The sequence below is a fragment of the Mastigoproctus giganteus genome, unplaced genomic scaffold (genome assembly GCF_048544385.1).
Source record: "Mastigoproctus giganteus isolate SK-2022 unplaced genomic scaffold, ASM4854438v1 scaffold_62, whole genome shotgun sequence".
Taxonomy (NCBI): Eukaryota; Metazoa; Arthropoda; class Arachnida; order Uropygi; family Thelyphonidae; genus Mastigoproctus; species Mastigoproctus giganteus.
Window position 1 is genome coordinate 1 of NW_028328339.1, and position 24,293 is coordinate 24,293.

Here is a 24,293-nt window from a genome sequence, read left to right on the forward strand (position 1 = left end):
TGTCACGACTTTCCCCCTGGGGAGTTTGTGAGTGATAATTTTGTATACCACCCCCCAGGGTGTTTCCTGACCCTTGTACCAGCTTCTCCCATGATTCTCTTTTCTTTTTCTTTATCTGTTCAGTATTTTGATTTCTAGCGATTCTATGTTCCAAACAGGTCTTAACAAAAGCTAAATTTCTTTGCTTTAGAAATTAAAGTCGACCACGAAGGGTAGATATATTAGTGGTAACATTGCAAAGTGCGGCAAAGATAAAAAAATAAACACAATATATAAAGAGAAAAGGTTCATTTTATTTGAAGGAACCACAGAAAAACAATTAATGTATCCGCTAACTAGTGGATTTGAAAAAAAAAAAAAACTTAATCTGAAATTAGCATCATCATAAAAGAGTCGACGTCGTTGCTGTGGTACTGAGAATGAAAATTAACCGTAAAAGTGATTAATGTATTCGCTGGTCGCTTAACGTAGTCCCAGAAAATTTTATTCTTCTGAAATAAAAGAAACAAGTACTGTATATTGCCATAAGGTTGAAAGTGAGAATGAACTGCGCGCTTGTATCAACAACTTAGTTGCTTCTGTAACACCACATGCTGAACAACAGTTGGCGTGAAACTAATTATCTCAACATTCTTCGGGCTACAAATGGAGCCCATATGGAAACCTGTTAATATTCGTGTGAAAACTTTTTTTTTTTTTTTTTTTCAGTTGTTTTCCTCTCTACGTAACCCACACTTGGTATTGCAGTGGCACAAATTTCAATACCCTTCTTTGTCAGTGGTTGGCATAAAAATGCTTCACGGCGAATTCATCATCTGGGTCCCCTGGAAAACTAAACATCACATAGTACCATCTCCGAAAATTTTCAAACGCCTGTCCAAAGATTTTGTTATCCACCCAAGCACCGTGACCTTTTTTAATAGAAGGAAAAAATGACTCCAACAGAAATTATGTTTTCAAGTTGGAGTCTGAATTAAAGGAAATATAAAAAAAAAAAAAAAATTAAAAATCAGATTTCTTCATTAATTGCTTTATTTCTGGAATGGGTACAACTGCAATTTTTTTTTTTTTTTTACAAATAACAAGTAAATTTCCATTGTCTCTCCACTACTAAGGAGAACTTTCACAGTAACGTCCTTTAGCAACTTCGTAACTGCATTTATAATCACATACTTTCAGACAGCATAAGGCATCTTGTGGACATCCATCTTTACAAAGATTCTTTGGGGGAGCAAAGCATGGAATTGTTGGGCATCCAGGACATCTACCTGAAAGCAGAGTTCAATAAAACAAAGTATTTTATTGGCCACAAGTTAGAGATGTCATCATTAACAGAAAAGACGCTGTTGAATGCATTCTCATTAAAAATATTTAAAACATCAAATGTAAATAACATTAACAGGAGGTGGTAATTACTAAAACTAATCCTTGCAATAGAAATACAGAAAATGTCTACAATATCTGTGTGAAGCGTGTTAGAGGATGCAACTGGATAGTTACACAACTGAGATGAAATGGTAAGGTTTACGTGATAAAAATATTTCTGTAGAAAATGCATAATATTCATGAAATTCATAAACGATATTTCTTTTATGAATTTCATGAAAATGAAATTCATAAAAATAAATATGAAAATGCATAATATTCATGGAATTCTAAAAGATATTTCTTGGCCTTAGGGTATGAATTGGGGGGGGGGGAGGTATGTTAGTTAACCCATACATAAATGAATTCCTTCATGAAATTTATTGTAAATCAGAATGATATACAGTTGCCCAGGGAAAATGCAATGGAAAGAAATTTGAGGTGCCGTTTATAGTTTGTCTGCAGAGTAAGAGTAGAGTCCCAAACACTTCTGAAAATGTGGTCCCAATGTGAGCTCAGGTTGGTCGTAAATGTGGAACTAAGTTATGGGAGACGGCATCGTAACAAGAAGACCGATATCTAGCAACTCACTCATCACAATAACCGCTTCATACCAAAAGCTCCAGTCTGTCCTGGATGTTTTTTTTTTATTTTATTAGTAACGGCCGTATGGTGCAAGAAAGCCTATGGCTTATGCTGCACCAGCCAAAAAAAAAAAAAAAAAAAAAAAAATCCGAACAAAACAATGATATAAACAAAAATTAAATAAATAAATTAGTAATAATAATTAATAAATAAATAAAAATAATAAAATGAAATAAAAAATAAATAAAAAGGAAATTAATCCTATCATCCTATGCGCTTCCCTTACCCGAAAGTACTATCCAGATGACCTTTGAATTTCCCCAAACTGTCGGCCTCTACCACCCATGAAGGCAACTTATTCCAATAATTTATAACTCGCTGGCTAAAATAAAACTTCCTGCAGTCCAATCTAAACATTTCCCCCCGTAACTTGAATTTATGTCCCCTAGTTCTAGCATCATTTATAATCTTGAAAATTTTGTCCTCATTCATTTTACTGATGCCTCTCAGAGCCTTAAACACCTCAATCAAATCTCCTCTAAGGTGTCTAGTTTCCAAACTCTGCAACCCACATATTCGAAGTCTTTCTTCATAAGGACGCCCTTTTGCCGATCTCACCAGGCGAGTTACCCTTCTCTGCACCCTTTCAAGAAGCTCGATGTCTTTCTTTAGGTGCGGTCTCCATACTTGAACACAGTATTCCAAGTGTGGTCTAACATAAGCCTTATATAATGGGATTATCACGTCCCTATCTCTACTTGCAAAAGTTCGTTAGATCATCGATAGGACACCATGGGCCTTCCTTGCAACCTGTTTACAATGCTCAGAGAATTTCATGTCTGACCGTATCGTAACACCCAAGTCCCTTTCCTCCAGTACTGGGTTTAGTTGAACTTCACCAAGTGAATAAGTTATTTTGGGATTACTGTTTCCCAGGTGTAATACCTTACACTTTGTTGGATTAAAGCACAGCTGCCATTTTTCTGACCATTCTTGAAGTCTATCTAGGTCTCTCTGAAGAAGCTCAGCTTGACAGTGATCATTAACTACTCTACCAATTTTAACATCATCTGCAAATTTAGACATCACGCCCTCTATCCCTTCATCAATGTCGTTTATGAAAATTAAAAACAACAGTGGTCCTAATACTGATCCTTGGGGAACCCCACTTCTTACATCAACCCAATCTGAGGAATAGCCATTTATCACAACCCTCTGCCTCCTGCCCTGAAGCCATCCTTCTATCCATCTAAGGATTTTCCCAGTGATTCCAACCTGTTCTAGCTTATAATGCAACCGCTCATGTGGGACTGAGTCAAAAGCTTTGCTGAAATCTAAATAAACAATGTCGAAATTATTCCCTAAATCCAGCTCGTGAGTGACCCTTTCGAAATAGCGAACCAGATTTGTTATACATGATTTTCCCTTTACAAAACCATGCTGAGTATCCTTGAGAATTTCAATTCGATCCAAATGATCCTGAATTCCACCCTTGATCATTGCCTCCATGATTTTCCCTACTACTGAAGTCAGACTGACAGGTCGATAATTTCCCACTTCACTTTTAGAGCCACCCTTATGTATGGGAGATACATTTGCACTTTTCCAATCCAAGGGAATCTCCCCAGAGTCTAGTGATGCTCGCATAACCAGCCTCAGTGGTTCAATGCACTCGCTTGCCGCCTCTCTCAAGATTATAGGGTATATTCCATCAACTCCAGGAGCCTTACTGGTCTGTAGGCTTGAAAGTTTTTTCATTAAATAATCTTGCGAAATTTCAATATCATTAATTACATATTTTTTAACTTCGCTCCCACAATTTCCCATTGCCACAAAAGGCGATGCCTGTCGCGTGTACACCAACGGACAGAGTCGCACAAGTTTACTGCTCCTGATTTTTTCTTTTAAAATTAGTCTTAACAATGAGTTTCGTTTTATAACTTATGGCACCGGATTCTTCGTCGTGTGGACTATCCTGGGAGTAAGTTTATTTTTTGATTTTTGGGTTCTGCGCTGAGATATTTTCGTTATTTATCTGGCGCTATTGTCTATGGGTCAGGTCACCACGCCGCCATAGACATAGCATTGGAGAGCGCGGTCACTCTGTGCTTTGGCCGCCACGAATATATCTAGGCGACTTTGACTGGGTGGGTTTCCCCCCTTGTGTGCTGACAGTGTTTAGATTTGCTTGTGACTTGAGCGTATTTGAACATTTTGGAACTCTGCTGACCTTGAAACTCTCACCAGGTCTCCTCTCACTGACCTCCCTCGCTGACGACAGCGAAACCAAGACATGTATTGTCTTGCTCGCCGCTTCCACTGTGCTACAACTGATTTTATAATGAATTCTGTGTCCCTCCCCCACTTCCATAAACTTTCCGTGGCTGACTCTCAACTCTTTCTTAATCTTGGACGTCTGACAGCGTTTATCAACTTTAGCTTTTAAAACAAATTATCCCACGAACTTGTGGTTTGGATCAATCGGAAGAATAGGGAAAGGAAAGAAAATTTATATTTTTTTATTTTTTTTTTAATTTTATTTATTTTTTTTTTCCAAAAGATAGATACAGACATCCCGTTTATCCGAACTAAAATCGGTAAGGCGAATTATCATGGAGAAAACATTTGTGTGCCAGGATAAGAGGGAAAATCAATCCCAAGATGCCCCTGAAGTCGAGCTGTTGGATGAGACTGAGTACCCCCAGCCTACCCCAACCTCAAAGAAAAAGTATAAGAAAACGGTTGTACCCAATTCTGATCGTGAGACACGGAGTCAATCCGAACTAAAGGAATCGCAGGGAAACAACAACTCGCAAATTCTCCCAGAGAACGACCGAGCAAAGCAAGCAGAAAAAAGTAATGATGGCCCAAACAAACAGCAATCATTTGTATCCTTGGATCCTACCCTACCAGAGGGTACAGTGTTGGAACAGGTACTTGTCTTGAGGACAAAACTAGAAACGCTTATGAAAGAGCCAACCAGCCGGATTAATACTTCCCTTCGCGGCGATATTGTCGCTTTATGGAGCCAGTTAGAGACAATCCTTCTTACAGAGCATCTGGAACAGGAAAAAACTAAGGCAAAACTTGATGCCTTACTAGAAGAGAGAGATAAAACGCCACAGCGTTCTCACTCCTATTCCGATGCCTTGAGGATTCCAACACCATCAACAACAGCGGGAAAGAAACCAATCACAAAGAAACCGCTTCTACCAAAGCCGAATATAGTGATAGTCCGGCCAAAGGATACAGAAGAAACCTGTACTAGTGAGGACATTAAAAACAAGATAATAGCCAACATGAAAGAGGACTTAAAGCAAACAAGAATTAAGGGAATTAGAAAGATGAGAAATGTGGGAGTGGTAATTGAAACAGAGAGTGAAAAAGAAGTGCAAAGCATCATTAAGAATCCCAAGATTGAAACCCTTGGACTGAAAGCTGAGCCACCCAAAAGAAAGAGACCGTCCATAGTCATTTTTGACGTCAGTAAAGAAATCTCACCACAACACCTAGCAGAAGAAATATATCAGAGGAATTTGCGAAACACACTTCCTGACGCGGAATCGCACAATCTAGTAATACCAAGATACTCTACTAAATCCAGGAATGGCGCAAGTACAAACTGGATCGTGGAGCTCTCTCCAGAAGCATGGCAGATGATAAAGAATCAAGCCAGGATCTACATTGAATGGAGAAGCCACCGCTTCCGGGAGCATATAGCCGTGCCCAAATGCTTTAGGTGTTGCAAATACGGCCACACCTCCCACACATGCATGCAAACCACCCCCACCTGCGGTCACTGCTCTGAGAAAGGGCATGATTACAATGCTTGCCCCAACAAAGCCAAGGAGCCAGTTTGCATAAACTGCAAGTCACTGAGAATAGACTGCAACCATTCAATCAGGGATCCCAAGTGTCCAACCTACATAAAAGCCAGAAGTTTATACCAAGGACGAATCAATTATGGGGACACGTATTAAAAAGTTTAACACTACTATGATTAAGTTCTTTCAAGTAAATGCGCAGAGGGCCAGAGCAGTGGCCGACCAAATCCGTGTCAAAGCGGACGAAGAAAATGCTGATATTGTCATACTCCAGGAGCCATATGTGAACGCAAAGAGTGTTAGGGGATATCCCCTGAACTACAAGATAATTCAGACGGATGTAGACACCCCCTGGGCGGCTATCCTAATCAGGAACCAACATATTACTGCTACCAGAATTACACAACTTTGTACGGCTTGGGCTGCCTGCGCCCACATTATTACAGCCTTGGGCGCCTTTTACATTGTCGCACTATATTGTAGGCCCGGAGAAGAAATCACTTTTGCAATTAATTACTTACAACACCTCCTTGATGTACTACCGAATCAAAAGATAATAATTGGTGCAGACGTAAACTGCCGCTCGCCAGCCTGGTTTAGCACAACACCGGACAGACGGGGTACCAGGAACGGCCAACTTCTTGAGGAGTTCCTCATTGGCTCCCAGATCTCAGTCCTCAATCAGCCACACCAGCTTCCGACCTTTTGCAACACTCTTTGGGAGTCCACGATTGACGTCTCTCTTGCTACAGGAAGTATTGCACCGTTCGTAACCAACTGGAGGGTGCAAGATTCATGGACAACATCAGATCACCGTGTAATAACCTTTCAAATTACCAGAACTCTAACAAGAACACCGCCAATCAAACAACTCCATAACAGATTTGCCATAGGTAAAGCAGACTGGGAGCTCTTCAGGAACATGTTGACTGCAACGGTAGAAAATAACCAAGAGATGCTGGACCAATGGAGTGATCCTGACTCATGCCAACGCAAGGTAACAGAAATTATTACAAGTGCCAGTGCAACAGCTATAAAAAGAAAAAATCCACTGCCTGGTGCAGTTCCCTGGTGAACACCTGAGATTCAGCAACTAAGGAGAGAAGTAATTTAAAGAAGGAAAGACTTCCAAAGAGCACGGAGGACCTGGCCAGCTGCAGAAGTTGAAGTGCTTAGGCAGCACTACAGAGATGTCAGGAATCATTATACAGAAACTATCAAGAAAAGTAAAAAGAGATCATGGGAGGGCTTGGTCTCCACAACAGGAAATGCTAACCCCTGGGGGGTGGTTTACAAAGTCACCATCAACAAACTCCCCAGAGGCGAAGTTTTAACATCCACTCGGACACCACAGGGTGTACTCACCACAACTTGGGAGCAATCAATGGAAAATATTCTCGGCGTTATTTTCAAGGACCCTGCTATACCAATCCAACAAGAACAGCACCAATTGTGCCAAGAAAACGAGAATTATGACACATCACAGCAGGAGCCCCCTTTCTCACGGGAGGAGCTCCTAGTAGCCGTCGCAGGGATCAAACCCAAGAAATGTCCAGGCTTAGATCTGATCGAGCCGGAAATTGTTAAAAAGGTAGCTGAATATGCACCGAAGCTTCTGCTGGATCTGTTTAACTGCTGTATGGAAGCAGGAAAATACCCAACTGAATGGAAGACAGCAAATATTAAGTTAATTTTGAAGAACCCAACCAAACAGCCAGAGAATCCAGACTCGTATAGACCCATTGCACTTCTATCAGTGGTGAGTAAAGTATACGAAAGATTACTGCATAAAAGAATTTCCCAGCACTATGAAGCAGCAGGACTACCGGCGGTGAACCAATATGGGTTCAAACCAGGTTCCTCCACGATAGATGCATTGAAAAACCTGCTCACTGCAGCGAGGGAATGCAGCAGGAAATACTTCCTCCTGATCTCCATCGACTTCGCCGGGGCATTTGACTCACTCTGGTGGCCAAGTGTCCTCGGTAGGCTGAGGGAGGCCAGGGTGCCAATAAATCTATTCAACACTATAAAAGATTACCTATCACAGAGAAAGGTCGAGATCAATACCCCATACAAGAATATAGTAAAAGAGATCTACAGAGGCTGTCCGCAGGGGTCTGTGCTGGGCCCATTGCTCTGGAACATTGTCTTCGATGAGTTCTTGAGAATGGACCTAGGAGAAGTCAAATCCCACGCTTTTGCGGATGACCTGATCCTTACAGTGGAAGCAAACTCAAGAGCTCAGCTTGAGACCCTGGCCAACCATGCCCTTCGATTGCTTCAAACTTGGGCAGCAAAGAACTTTCTCACAATATCACCTGCGAAAACCTCATCCATTCTCCTTAAAGGCTCTCTCGACCTGCGTAGACCACCCCAAATTAAAATTGATGAGAGCACGATAAAATTGGCACCACAGCTCAAATATTTAGGTATTCTCCTAGACAGCAAACTATCCTTTCAGCCACACCTTAAATACATCAGAACGAAGATCAGGAACTACTCGGCCCTGGTGGCCAGGGTCTCACGTAGAGACTGGGGCCTCAACAAGAGAACCCTGGCACTCTATTATAAGACAGTTTTCATACCAGCAATCTCATATGCTTCGGCCATATGGTACGATAAGACCACACTAGTAGTGAATAGAAGAACGCTGGATTCTACCCAGCGATCCATCCTCCGTGCCATAACCCGCGCCTGCAGTACAGTGAGTACACCAGCCTTACAAGTAATAGCAGGAACGCTCCCATTAGACCTAGAAATCGTTAGAACTGGAATGCTCTATTACCTTTCCAAAGGAGTCCCAGTTACCTTCCTGAATTTTACAACTGATCCCACTAATAATAGGAAGGCAGAAAAAGTACGCTTACAGAACCACCTGCTACAGGAGTGGCAAAACAGATGGGCTGGTACCACCAAAGGAGAGATCACCCGCAAGTTTTTTCCACACACAAATAGAGTATACCCGAAATCACCATCATGGTTCTTCCCAGGACTTCATACAACATACTTAATAACAGGGCATGGCCCCTTCAATGCAAAGCTCGCTGGCTTCAGACTCACAGACAACCCAAATTGCACTTGTGGAGAAATAGAAGACTGGAACCATCTTATGTTTGACTGTCCCATATATGAAGACCTAAGATGTATTCTAATTGCGAAAGTGAGATATCTTCCAAGAGGACAAGAATTTCTCCTCCTTGAAACCGAAGAGGATTATAAAGCATTGTCACGATTCGCCCAGGACCTCTTCGCGAGAAGAAGGGTACAAATTGCCATTCACTGAGAAAAAGAAGAAATGCCACTCAACCATGACAACGCAAAGACAAAACTAATCACCAACCAGCATTTCTCCTCTTTAAATGAAAGAAGATTAAAACCGAAAAACTTGATAATAGACTGCAAACACAACCTCAACAACCTGAACTGCAAAGACAGGACTTGTCCCAGGAATGACCTACAATCCTAGAAGTTGACATCTTTTTAGAAGAAGTAGAACTCAAATAGAAGACCTACCATGGACTTGACCTCATTGCAGCTCTGCTGCCAGCGCAACAGGCTATACCTGTGCTCTCTTGCACGGTACTTTCTTTCCACTTCCCTGGGGAGGGAAGGAGATGGTTTCACTGTCTCTTCCCCTCCTCGCCCTCCTTTTCCTCCTAGTGGGACATGGGCCTGCCCCACTGACCACAGGGGTCACCTCCTCTATCGACCCCTTACTTCCTATTTCCTCCCCCCTAGCCTTCAGTCTCTTCCCTACTCTGTTCACTTTCACAGCGTAACCCCACATAGTCTAAATTTAAATCTCTGACCTGGGGTCACCTTCCCTATTGGCTCCATATTTCTGGCTTTCCCCCACCTGTCTTCAGTCTCCCCCCTACTCTGCCTAAACACTAGCGGATGTCAAAATTAAAAAAAAAAAAAATTGTCAAAATTCCAAATGCATACGAAAACCCCTTTCAGTCTACCTTTCAGCGACTACTTCCCAATACTATTAAATTATTTTATTTATTTATTTTTATTTTTTTATTTATTTATTTTTATTTTTTTAATTTATTTATTTATTTATTATTATTTTTTTTTTATATATTTTTTTTTTAGGTCCTTGCCACTGAAATCTCAGGAAATTAGGTGGCAGGACCTGCCAGAGTGAAAACGTAAAATTACTGGGTACCTGGTCTGCCTCCACGAGGCATAGTGTGGACAACGTTGGGCCCCAGCAGGGGTCTAGCAGCTAAATGGCCAGAAGAACAACGAAACACAACACTACACTTACAAAATCCATACACTTTTAAATCTCTGGCCTTCCCAGTGAACTGGTACACCTACAATGAAAGCAACACGGAGATGGGGGAAACCCCTGGTGCCGTCAGACACGAACACACTATACACTATACACTATACACTATGCCACAAAAGGCTTTTCATTTGTAAATATCGATGCAAAATAACTGTTGAGTTCATCTGCAACGGCATCTGGTGTATTTATTACTGTCCCCTTTCCCTTACGTAAAGGTCCGATCTGGTTTGTCCTGCTCTTCTTGGCATTTATATATGTGAAGAATTCTTTATCCCCCCTCTTTGCTCTGTTTGCTAGTGATTTCTCATAAACTGCCTTTGCCTGTCGAACCTTTTCTGTGGCTCTATTACACATCACCTTGTAGCTGTTATAGGCTTCAGTACTTTTTATTGCTCTGTAACTTTTCCATGCCACCTTTTTCTGCTCAAGTAATGTGGCAACTTCACTATTCATCCAACTTGGAACCCTTCTCGTGGAGTATTTTTTTAATGGTATATACGCATTCAAGGCATCTGTGATTAATGTTTTAAAAGCGTACCACAATTCAATTGTATTCATTCTCTGCGCGATAGCTACCCAGTTAATAGAGGCCATGTAGTACCTTAAGGCATCATAATTTCCTTTTCTGAAATTAAAACCCATTCCTTTGCCTTTTACTTCTGCTACCTCTCTCGTCATCATCCACCGTAGAACTCCATGATCACTTCCTGCTACTGGTTCCTCTACTGTCAGCCCTGTTATGTCATCTGATTCATGTGTGATGATGAGGTCTAGGATATTCTTTTCTCTAGTACTTTCCCTGACATGTTGATACAAATAACAGTCATCTAGTTGATTTAAAAATTTTGTTCCCCATGTCGAGTTTCCTTCCCATTTACTCCAATCAATTAGAGGCAAATTGAAATCACCCATAATAAGACATTGACGCTTACTTGCCCATTCCATTTGCATGTAGAGGCTTTTGTCATAGTCTTCACAATCACCTGGTCTATAGATTACTCCTACTCGCATTGTACCTTTGTTTCCAACTATCTCACACCATACAGACTCTATACTAGCATGTGAAATGTCTGAATCCGGGAAAGCTATCGTCGCACTCAGGCTGCTTCTGATAAGAAGCATTACCCCACCACCCATTCTATCTACTCTATCCTTCCTAAATACATTATACAAGCCGTACTGAAACTCATCATCCCCAATTTCCGGGTGGCACCACGTCTCTGTAAGCCCTATTATGTCCGCGTTACTTGTTTTAACCAGCAGTTCGAATTCGCTCATTTTATTGACGACACTTCTAACGTTACTGTATAAACAATTAAGATTTACTGTTCTTGTATATTTAACAACCCTAACACAACCCTTGAAGTTTTTTAGGCTCTCTTCCCTGATATTAGCTACCCGCTCACGTGAAACGTCTTTGCCCCCAGAACATCTAGATAATACGTCCAGTTGGGGTAACAGATAAGAACTCTTAAGGTATGTGCAAGAGTTACATTGACCAATATTATCAGATAAACGCGTGTCAGTGTTACCCACGTCCCCCCTAACTAGCAGTTTCCCTGAACCTTTAAGGTATCCTCAATAATACTGGCAAAAACTTTTGCACCACCTTTGTTTAAGTGTATCCCGTCTCTACAAAACAAATTCCTTCTACCTACAAGCGTGGGCCATGCTGATAGAAATTTACCCCCTAAAGCCTTGCAGATTCCTTCAAGTCTTGAGTTAATCCACAAGGCTCTTAACATATAATCCCTCCTATCGTGTCTGGGCAGAATTGCAGACACATAGACATTAAGGCCTAGCTCGCGACATTTCCTCAGCATTGTTCTGTATTTTTCCAACAAATCGTCAGATCGTGTACGTTTAATATTATTTGTTCCCACATGAATATTCCCTGATATGTCTGAATGTCTCCCATCACTGTGGAAAGACGGTTGTTAAAAGAAAACATTTAAAATAAGTTTGACGTGTGGTGAGCAGTAAACATTAAAACTCAGCGAAGGCATTAATTTCTGTCCAATAACTGCTTTTGAATTTTCATCGTTTAATGTTCATCATTTTCCCTGCAAAAACGAAGCACGAGGCTTTGTGTTCATATTCTCCATTGGAACTTCAGAATAAATATAATCTCTTCCATTGTGGAGTATGATTGATTTCTTTTTAAGTTATGATGGATATCATAGCAAGATCCCATCTTCCTTGCGTTTCTAGGGTATAGCTCTAAAACGATGTTCGCAGGCCGTCCGCTAAATAGTCCACCTGACCAAACCTATTAGTAATTTTCTAGGAGGCTTCCGGATCAATCTCGCTGCCTTTGCTGCCAAACAGTGACTGGAGGGAATCCGAGTAGTGTGCATGCGGAGGTCATTGCCCAGACCACGTTATGTCAAGGAGCTGGGTGCAATGGCACGCCATATTTAAAAGCTGTCATTTCTTCATACAGCATGTCCCTCCACATTTTCTTACTACTGAATACACCATGAATTGTCTAACTAATAGTACAAACTTATCTGCGAAAAAAAATCTAAACTTTCCAAATACTTCCTCGTTCATTTCACAAATATACGTGGTCACAAATATTCTGATCTCAATTATGTCCATTACCACTTCAGTGACATATACATCACTGACTCCCGTGAACCACCGTTCACGCTAGATGAAATCAAATCCGCGGCAAATCACGTAAGAAATAATAAGTGCCCTGGTCTCGATTATCTCGAACCGGAAATTATCTAAAAAGTAACGGATTTGACCCCCGAACTCCTCCTAAATCTGTTTAATAACTGTTTGTATCAAGGCATCTTCCCAAGAAACTGGAAGACTGCGGGACTGAAGCTGATCCCAAAAACATCCACGAAGCCACCACAAAAGCCAACCACCTACAGACCGATAGCTTTGCTACCAGTGATCAGCAAACTATTTGAGAGAATGCTATATGCCCGAATTGACACACATTACAAGAGTGCTGTGAACTGAACATGTCTACCCAGTTCGGCTTTAAGCCCGAGTCTTCGACAGTAGAGGCACTTGGACATCTGCTGTGCGGTGTGGCCAGTTCCAACAGTAAATACTACCTAATCATCTCCATAGATTTTGCCGGGGCTTTCGACACCATTTGGTGGCCAAGTGTCCTGGCAAGGCTAAGGCGGGCCAACCTTCCCTGCAATTTGTATCTCACTATCAAGTCTTACCTTACCGACAGGTGTATTAGTGTCGTGGCACCCTATGGTAGGGTAAACCGCCGTGTCTGCAGGGGTTGCCTCCAGGGTTCTGTCCTGGGGCCGCTGTTGTGGAACATTGTCTTGGATGAGTTCCTGGCCATGGACCTTGGTGACGTCCAAACCCAAGCTTTTGCCGACGACTTAATCTTGAAAATTGCTGCCGACAGTAGAACCCAGTTGGAGGTAAAAGCAAACCATGCCATCAAGATACTACAGGACTGGACCATCTTACACTGCCTAAAAATCTCACCAACTAAGACATCCTGAATCTTACTGAAAGGCTCCCTTGACCTGCACAGGCCGCCTCAAATAAAAGTGAACAACACCACAATGAAACTCCAAAGCCAGCTTAAGTACCTGGGGGTGATATTAGATTGTAATCTTTCTTTCAAGCAGCATCTCACATATCTAAGAACAAAGATAAGGAAGTACTCTGCACTGTTAGCACGTGTGGTCCGTCGTGACTGGGGACTTAAACGTCGCGTACTCTCCTTATATTATAAAACGACATTCCTACCAGCTATAACATACGCCTCTGCGGTTTGGTATCACAAGGCATCAACCGCCGTAAATAGACGCATAATCGACTCAATCCATAGAACTATTCTGTTAACCATTACCAGAACCTGCAGCACCACTAGCACTGTTGCCCTACAGGTCTTGGCCGGAGCCCTTCCCCTTGACCTGGACATCATACGTACTGGAATAGCCTATTATATAAACAAAGGAATGCCTTGCACCCACCTAGACTACACAGTGGATAACAATGCAACCTAAAGGCTGAAAAGAACAGGCTGCAGAAATACCTAAAAGAAACCTGGCAATACCGCTGGACAAACACAACCAAAGGGAATATCACCAAAACGTTCATCCCGGACGTAGACATAGTATACCCCATTCTTCCAACCTGACTGCAACCCGGACTTTACACGACCTACCTCCTTACGGGTCATGGGGCTTTCAATGCAAAGCTTACAGCATTGGGAATAGTGGAGGATCCGCGTTGTACTTGCGGGGAACAAGAAAGCTGGGTGCACATTGTTTGAGTGTGCCCAATACGAAGACCTTAGATGCAGACTAATAACTAGAGTTCGCTATCTACCGAGGGATCTTGAGTCACATCTACTAGATACACAAGAGGAATATTTAGCTTTAACTGATTTTGCCCAGGGATTATTTACCAGGGGCCAAACACTAACCGCCATATACAGAAGACCTTAAAGGTATGAGACAAAACAAACCTGCAAATAGCAGCGAGACGACACAGAGGAGCCGACTATATAGAACTTGGACTGAGTACAAAATGCACTGGGAAAAGACAAGTGACAATATATTGTCTAACCACAAGAGTCATGATTACTGCCAATGGAAGCGAAAAAACACCTTTAAATAGTTGTGATATCAGAACAAAGGGACACTGCCCCAAGACCTTGCAGCATAGACCCACTACCTACATTACCTACATAATGACAAAAGGTAGTGTGAAGACTAGCAAATATCACGGAAGGGATAAAACCCCATAATGACAGCCAGTAGACTTTATTATGACCCCAAGATAATGACCAGAAAATAGGACCCAGACCACATGCAGTCTGGAAGGATGACATCTCAGATTTAACCCCTCTATTAGTGTCCCAACTAGATGAGACTCAACGGCCAGCTTTTTAGGGCCTGAAAACTGATGGAGACGACATACGGTGGCACTCTCCCGCCGGAACAGCCTATTGGCGACCCAAATCCGCACTCTCTTGAGCGGATCTTTCTTTCCAAACTCCTGGGGAGGAGAGGTTTGCTTCTGCTTGCCTCCCCAATTTTCTCACTCTGGTGAGGCACGGGCATGCCTCACTACCTGCAGGGGCCATCTACTCTGTCGGCCCCTTATTTCCAATTTCTTCCCCCCAGTCTTCATCCTGCCCCCAAACTTTTGTCTAGCGTTTAGCCCTACATTTCAAAATCAAAAGAGAACATCAAAATTCTTGCCCGAACCTATTTGGTTTTTAAAACTCACTTTCACCGCACAGCCCCACGTCGCATACCATTAATACTAACTTGTTAAGTATCACTAATATCAACTTCGATTTATTTATTTATTATTATTTTTTTTTTTTTTTTGGTCCTAGCCACTGAAATCCCAGGAAAGTAAGTGGCAAGACCAGCCAGAATACAAATATTGGTAACACCCGGCCCGCCTCTCTCTGGCGGGTATTGCTAACGTCGGGTCTCACTAGGGGCCCGGCGGCTATCAGACCGGACAAACAATGGGCACAACAAACTACACAGTACATATCCCACACACTTTTAAATCTCTGGCTTGTCCGATACAGAGAACATACGCGGAGATGGGAGAAATCCCAGGTGCCGTCAGACCCCGAACATACCTAATACCACTTCAGTCGAATTTACCAAATGTGTGTATATTTATTTATTTTTTTATTTATTTATTTTTATTTTTTTTTTTAAGTCCTAGCCGCCGAAATCTCTGGAAATTAAGCGGCAGGACCTGCCAGAGTAAATCTTAGTCTACTGGTGTTTCCTGGTCTGCCTCCACGGGGCGAAAGTGAGGCAACGTTTGGCCTCAGTAGGGGTCCAGCGGCTAAACGACCAGATGAACAACGGTACATGACACTACACATATACAATATCCATACACTTTTAAATCTCTGGCATTTCCCAGCGAACTGGTTCACCCACAATGAAAGCAACGCGGAGATGGGGGGAAACCCCTGGTGCCGTTTGACCGTAAACACACTTTACCACTTCAGTCGGGCACAACAAACTCTATAGCACATATCCCACACACTTTTAAATCTCTGGCTTGTCCGATACAGAGAACATACGCGGAGATGGGAGAAATCCCAGGTGCTGTCAGACCCCGAACATACCTAATACCTAATAATACCACTTCAGTCAGTCAAACTCCATGCAGTTTTGCTGACAGAATCCCAGTTACAACCACTACTCATCTCAGTTGTCCGAATTATTCGCTGTATGATTCATTTTGCTTCAAAGGTGGTACTTGTACGTATGACCGTTCTAATATTCTCTGTCAGAGACAGTAATTTGGAATAGTAGTAGTGGCATGTGATGCAAGAAAGCAAGTGTATGAGCTTATGCAGCATCAGCCAAAAAAAAAAAAATCACACCATTCTCTCCAAATGATTGTCCAGTTCCTCCTTAAATTTATTCAACCTATCAACTTCCACAACCACAGATGGAAGTTTGTTCCAGCAATTAACCACCCGCGGCTAAAGGCAAATTTCCGGACATCTATTCTACATCTGTCCTTTCTTAATTTGAATTTATGCCATCTTAGGTTCGTAATCTGAACAAGTGGAAGGATCCCATCAGAATTCAGCGTGCTCAACCCATTCAAGGCCTTAATCTCCTCTTTTCGGTCTTCTTTGGCTTAAAACCTCTCCACCATATTCTGCAAAATCATGTGTTGCCTCTATCGTTCTCCTGACTCCACTAATCACTTGGAACTCTTAATTTTATCTCTTTGAAACTTGAATTTCTTCAGTCCAACTTTCCTAACGGTAAGGTAATTTTTTTTTACGATATTAGTGTTCACAATGCCAGCTAGCTTCCTTTTCTAGTCACACGGAGCCAGCTGGTCTGGATGCTCTAAACCTTCGCCTTTCTCTACTTTCTTTTTCCAAAGGTTTTTCCTTTTCCTTGGAAATTTGTTTATATCCAGCCAGTTCCTAAAAAAAAGGTGACAATCCCCCCATCTATTGTCCCATTGCTATTACTTCTACTCTTTCTAAAATAATGGAGAAATCAATTAACCGCCAACTCTTAAACAATCTAGAAAGCTTCTATCTCATCAATGATCTCCAGAATGGATTTCGCCAGTGTCGATCCGCTGGCGATATTCTGGCGCTGTTTACCCATCTGTGGGTAAATTAAATGAAAAGTTTGAAATTCAAGCAGTTGCTCTTGATATTTCAAATGCTTTTGAAAATTATTTGCTTCCCGCCTCACATTAGTAACTATCCAGTTGACCATTGAATTTATTCAAACTGTCAGCCTGAACTACCTATGAAGGCAACCTGTTCCAGCAATGAACGACAAACTTCCTACAATCAAATCTAAACCTCTTCCCCTGTAATTTGAATTTATTTTCCCCGAGTTCTGGAATTCTTTATAACAGAAAATTCAGTCTTCATTCATTTTACTAACCCATCGCAGAGCCTTATAAACCACAATCAATTCCCCTCTAAGGCGCCTGTTGCCTAGCTCTCTAACCCACATAATCGGAGATTTTCTTAATATGGTCGTCCTTTAGCCGATTTAAAATCAGAGTTGTCCATGTTACATTTTTTTTCCAGATGAAGTCTCCATATTTGAATACAGTAGTTCAAGTGTGGTCTTACATTTGCCTTTACAGTGCGACAATTACATCCATATCTCTACACGACAGTGTTAGTTAAATCATCGATAGGACACCATGGGCTTTCCTGGCTGCCTGTTTACATTCCTTCCTTAGGCGTCTTAATATCTGCTCCTATCCGTTTATTATTACTCGCAGATCCCTTTCTTCCTCTATTGTTTTTAATATCTATCTAAATGTCCCTGTGTTCCACTCTTAATCATTGCATTAATTCTTGCAACTCGACATGAAGGTTCTTTCTTCAGTAAAGAGAGACGCAAAGGACCTGTTCAATTCATCTGGGTTGTCTAACATTTTCCCACAACCAGTGTACAAGGATCCGATCTGATTTTCTTTTTTTCTTCCTTGTATTCACATATATGAAATTCCTTGTCCCATTCTTTGCTCTCTTAGCTGGTGCCTTCTCTTGCGCAGCCTTGGCCTCACTATCATTGTGTTATTATTACAAATCAACTTGTAACTGTTGTAGGCTTCAGTAAAGGTATATCGTAATTCAAGTGTATTCGCCCTCGCTCTACAATTCCTTAATGAAGAGATGCCATATAGCGCCTTAAAGTGTGTTCATGTGGGTAGCACAGTTGGTAGAATCGTCATGCTCCCCACACCGGGTGGAAAATACTAGGGTTAGAGTCCCGTCGATGACGTGAGGAATTTTTATGGGCATTTTTCAACGTGTCTGAGTTGGTCTCAAGCGTGGGTAGCATGGTTTTTTGTCCAACAAACAAAATCGATCTCAGAACACTCAGTTTGCACACAACACACATGTAGCAATATGGCCTTAGTCGCTGATGTTCCTAAAACCCTATTACAACAACGATAGCATTAAACTGTCAACGTCTACTCCTTAGATTACAACCAGCGCCTTTACCTTAAACTACTGCAACATCTTTCTTCATCTTCCAACTGAGTCAGTTGGTAGATGAAGAAAGATGTTGCAGTAGTTTAAGGTAAAGGCGGATCTATATTACCCTGTGATTTCATCTAATTCATGAGTAATGATGATATCAAGAATTAACTCACTTTAGTACTTTCTCTAACGTGCGGGTACAAATAATGATCATCTAGTTTATGCCCTTGAGGGTAGGACAGTTGGCAGATTCGCCGTTCTTCTCGCTGTATGGAAGAAACTGAGTTCGAATCCCGTCGATGACGTAAGGAGTTTTTATGGCATTTTTCGCAAAATGGCTGAGTTAGTCGGTTTCTGCGAGGGCAGCATGATTTTTTTTTTTTCTCCTAGAAACTCAGGTTTTTCGTCCAGCAACCAGAAGATCGACCACAGAACACATGCAATTTATATGCAGTATATAGGGAGCAATATGGCCTTAGTCGCTGATGCTCCTAAAACCCAAAAACAATATATAGTTTACTTATAAAAATTTTCCCCACGGTGAGTTTTCCTCCCCTTATTCCAATTAATCTGTAGGCAGATTGAACTGATTGATTATTCCATCTTCATGTAGACTCTCGTCATAATCTTCGCAATTTCCTGGTCTGTAGATTACTTTCATTTAAACCTTTTGCTTCCAACTAACTCATAACACAGAGATTCCATGCTGGTAGACGTAATTTCAGACTCAACAAATGCTCTTTTAGAACTCAGGATGCTTTTGATAAGGAGCATGATACCACCACCCTTTCTACCTTCCGTATCTTTTCTACGTAAATTATACACACAATAGTGAAACTCGTCATCTCCAATTTCCGGGCAGAACCACGTTTTTGTCAGCCCTATTATGTCAGCATTAGTTTTTCTAATCAAGAATTCAAATTCAGCCGATTTAATGAAAACGCTCCTGACATTACTATAGACACAGTTAAGACTTAGTACCCTTCTATACTTTACTACCCTGACAACCTCTCCCTTGAAGTTTTTTATGCTTGTTTCCCTTATTTTTATGCCGACCCGTGGAACAGCGGAACGATGATGATCCTACCTTTCTCATCCCGCTCATTTGACATGTTGCTACTTTTAGAACACCTTTCCAACATTAGCTGTTGTGGCAACAAACAAGAATTGTTGAGGTGAGTGCATAATTTTGATCCATATCATCACACAAACGCGGATCTATATTACCCTTCTCCCTTCCCCCAACTACTAGTTTTCCTGAACTGTTTAGGTATCTTCAATGATAATTCTTGCTTGGTTCTGATGATTACCATCTCTACAAAATAAATTCCTTCTACCTACAAGTGCGGGCCATGCTGATAAAAGAAATTTATCCTTATTATTTATGGAAGATCCAAATCTTCCATAAAGTTGATGTTTATGTATTCTAATTTAATAGTTTTTAGTAAACAAGGATTTGTGAAATGTTAGAAGAAATGTACTTCTTTATGGGGAAAGCAATCAGAGGAACCCTTGTCATTTCGAGAAATGGAAGAAAATGTGTTTATTTCTAGTTGTTGAGGGAACGCCTTCGATAGAGAATAGATAAAAGGCACGACATTAAAGGGGGAAGGAAATAAGTACTTTTGAGAATAAACCGCGTTGTATGGAGTAAACACGACAATTATAACCGCTGAGCCATGTTTGAGAACCTTCAAGCAAAAGAAGTGAGGCAGTAGTGGAAATACAGTAAAAGAACGATGAAAGAAAACTGTACGCTATGAGAGCGTGGAAATCTAGTAGATGGAGAGGGGATTCTTTGATCTAGAGTTATGGGAGGACAGTGGTCACCACTGTCCTCCCTCAACTCTAGAACAAAAAAGCGTCGAAATGGCGGATGAAAGGTGCTGCTTACCAGTTCTCCCATCAGGTGACAGAAATGGAAAACACCCGATATTCCCGTGGGAACATGGTCCTGGAAAGAATGGTAAGTTGCGAATTGACAAAATAGTAATAGCAAATGAAAGGAAAGAAAATAATAGAAAAAAAAAATCGATAAATTGTGAAATTTTCTATTTGCAGAGATGTAGTGGAGGGAGGAGTTATGGAATTGAACAGTTTCTAGTGGGAAAAAAAAAGAGTAAAGTGACGACCGGGAGTCGAGATAGGCAGTACAGAGGGAAGAAAAAAAAAGAAATTTTAGTGAAAAATCGCATGAGCCGCGAGAGTACCTTGGAAGAAGGGAGATGCAAAGTCCACCAAGAAAACTTGGCGTAAGATGGACGAGGTGAATGCAGTGGCAGAGTAGTTTAAGAATCAGAGTTTGACCAGCATGATTATAATACGCGCGGGTTGCATGAAAGCTCAGCTGGTGCAGAAGAGTGGCGACTTTTCGGAGGAGCAAGTATCATGAAGATCAGAAGTCAACAGACTAGAAAAATGGAGGTAGTCTAATGTGAGTACGCCGATTACGCAGTATCCATTATTCTCCTAAAGGCTTCCCTTTGGAACAGCGCAAGTTCTCAGCTAAGTTTCAGCTAAGAGAGAAAGATTCTCTGCAATGTCTATGAGAAGGAACAGAAAGACAAACCCTCGGCGGAATTAGTTATACCTTTTGATTGGACAAATGTAAGTCTGCATGACTGACATTTTGTCTAGTCAAAATGTAAATGTAAATGCCGATTAAGATATTCCTAATGGTTCATGCAGGGCTGAACCGTTTGGAGGTAAGGAAAAAAGCGATTATTAATTTATTTAGCTGACATGAAGTTTGGGTTAATTTTACTCGAGAGTGAATGTGTGAGATGAAAGAATAGAAAAAAGAGCTAAGTTTCTGTGAGGTACAGGCATTGGTATTAGATATGGTTTTGACACACTGTAGTGGTTGACTATTCCTGATTTGCTAAACTAAAATAAGAACCTTTTTTTTTTTTTTTAATTGGGAAAGGGAATTTTTAATTTGGGGTTGGGTTTTTTTTTTTTAATCAATTGGGAAAGGAATTTTGAGGATTGAGAGAATTATTTTGTGAGAAACATTGTGATGAAAATGGTTCATGGAGAAAGAGTCTATATTTAACACACATATAAATACTGCCCGTACCATTAATATCCGGACACCCCTCCATGGATGAGGAAACAGGTCCTATGCTTTGAAAATACGTCACAGAACCTGCTATAAATATGCACACTGGGCTTCGAACAGACAATTGCAAAAGTGTGCGTGCAAGATGACACGTTCAGCGATATTAAGACTTCCAACGTGGAATGATAGTTGGACGCCACATAAGCAAGCGTTCTGTACATCGCAGTCACTCTGGAGATCCTTAGGTCAACGGTTAGTGACGTTATATGGAAGAGGAATGGGAAAATATGTCAAAAAACGGCCCGGAAAACTAATAGACGGGACAAGAGAATTCTGCGAAGAACTGTCCGCACAAATCGTAATTTGCCATTGTATGAAGTCCCAGAAACCTTCTGTGAGTATTCGGAATAATGTCAGCACTCGTACAATACGAAGGACATTCCATGATATGGGTTACAATGGTCGCGCAGCCGTTCACAAGACATTGGTCACCTTAACAAATCCTAGACTCCGATTAACATGGTGTAAGGAGCTCGAATCCTGGACTGTATAGCAGTGGAAAACAGTCCTATTAACAGACGAGTCGAGGTTTGCACTCTACCAGTCTGACGGCCGTTCCTGAGTGGGGCGAATGCCAGGGGAACAGTTCCTTCCTGATTGTATCCTCCGAATAATTAAGTTTTGTGGATCCCCTATCATTGTATGGGGCTCCTTTAATGGTTTGGCCTGGGACCATTAGTTGTTATCGACAAAACCATGAAGGCCGAGTGGAGGAACATATCACCTGAGATTTATATAAAAAAAAATTGGTTCTGTGGAGAACGCTTGGTTAAAATATGGTACATTGTTAGAGTACAGATACCTAAGATAATATTCAAAAACTTTTCTGTATACCTACAACTTGGGTGACTTCTTCCGGGGTCAAGCAATCAAATTGAAAGGAAAAGAAAATTATAGTTCTCTGTTCTACCACTATAACTAACATCAAATCCTGGTATAATAAACTAGTTTATAACAATTTTTCTAACTTCCATAATGTTATGCTAGGGTTTCCGCCTCCTGCTCGCCAAGCCCCGCGCACGCTTTTCTGCGTCTGTCGAAATGCACTGATCGATATCTAATCAGGAAATTACCTATGTATTTATTTACCTGCGCATTTGTAGTGTCGTAATTACCCTCCCCCTTCTCCCATTGGCTCGAATAAATATCACTAGGAGGAAAACATTTTTTAAATTATATATATATATATTTATTTAATTAAGTTTGAATTCAGTGCGGTATGATACACAAATGCAAACAGATGGAGTAATAGAGAACACAAGGTGTGCCAGAACTAATAGGAGGAAATAAGAAAAAGAAAAGAATAAAGTGGAAAAGAATGAAGAACCTGTAAGATGTTTAATTACTCGAAATTAAGGCTGAATCAAAGAGCCAATTAACAGGAGTGTAGCTGTAAGGGAAAAATAAAAATAATGATTAATAAATGGATTCATAATTTTCAAAGAAATAGAGCATAAAATTGAAGGTGGGAAAATAATGTAATGAAATGAAAGACTAAGGAAAAGAAAAAGTTTGAAAGCTATAGAGGATTGGTACATAAATCAGATTTCTCATACCTGATTTAAGCGCAAGGGAGTTTCACAGAAAGTTCTGAAGTGTATCTAACAGAAGTGGAGAGAGCAGAGATGCCTTAGATAAGATCTTGATGGGGCAGTTAGTTGCCGGAACCGAAGAGAAATACCGAAAAGATATCCTTCGACGTTGCCTGACTTTGGCACACGTTTCAGTTGGCTAAAGAAGAAGAAAGATTAGACCAGTATTACAAGAGGTGAAGATGGACATTTCATGCAGGTTCGAACGAAAACAAGAGCCTGCAAGAAAAAGAAGGTAACGGTGAGAATAAAAACAAATAAAAAAATTATAAAAGGAGGTCGAATTGTTAGGAAAGCAATTGGCCTAATTGATAACAGAAGAAAGGAAGGGACTGGACTCATAGGCAGAACGTGGAGATAATTTAGGAGCGATACTGCTAATTAGGGGTAAAGGGAAGGGTTATTGCTTTCGTAAAGGCGACTACGATGGACTGAGACAGTATTTAAATTATATACAGTGGGACCAACTGATGATGTTACCAACAGCAAATACAAAATGGGAAGCATTCAAAGAAATTATCTTGGAAGCTACTAGGCTTTACATACCAACTAAGAAATATTGTTCAAGGTTTAGGCCTAAGTGGATGTCAGATGAACTAATGAGACATATGGCAGAGAAGAAAAATGCATTGGATACATATAAATTAATGGGTGACATGGAAGCCTATGATAGATACAAGTTGATCTGTAACCAAGTTACAAAGGAGGTTAGGCAGGCGAAGGCAGATTAAGAGAAATCTTTGGCAAGGGATGCAAAGAAAAACAGCAAAGAGTTCTTTTCTTATGTAAACTCTAGAAGGAAGGGGATGAATCAGATTGGTCCACTTGATATCGATGGGTCAGCTGTTGATGATCCTGCTCAGGTAGCTAACAAACTGAATGAATACTTTGCATCGACATTCACACATGAGGAGTTATTCAGCGAGGGGAATGCCAGAGGTGTATTCAACTCTGGCAGTAAGCTAGAGAATCTTGTAATAACTGAGAGTAAAGTGGAGGAGAAATTGCTGAAGATTTTTTTTTTTTTTTCTTTCTTCTCTTTTTT

General features: G+C 41.0%; 1 protein-coding gene across 1 annotated transcript in view; it reads right to left on the bottom strand.

Annotated features, from left to right (window-relative positions):
* Window positions 1-1,064: 1,064 nt before the first annotated feature.
* Window positions 1,065-24,293, bottom strand: part of LOC150074732 (uncharacterized) — a 57,824-nt gene continuing 34,595 nt past the window's right edge. The window contains exon 4 of the mRNA XM_090389487.1: window positions 1,065-1,268. Within this exon, the coding sequence (XP_090245613.1) occupies window positions 1,111-1,268 (158 nt within the window). The 3' untranslated portion in view covers window positions 1,065-1,110. The remainder of the gene's footprint in view (window positions 1,269-24,293) is intronic.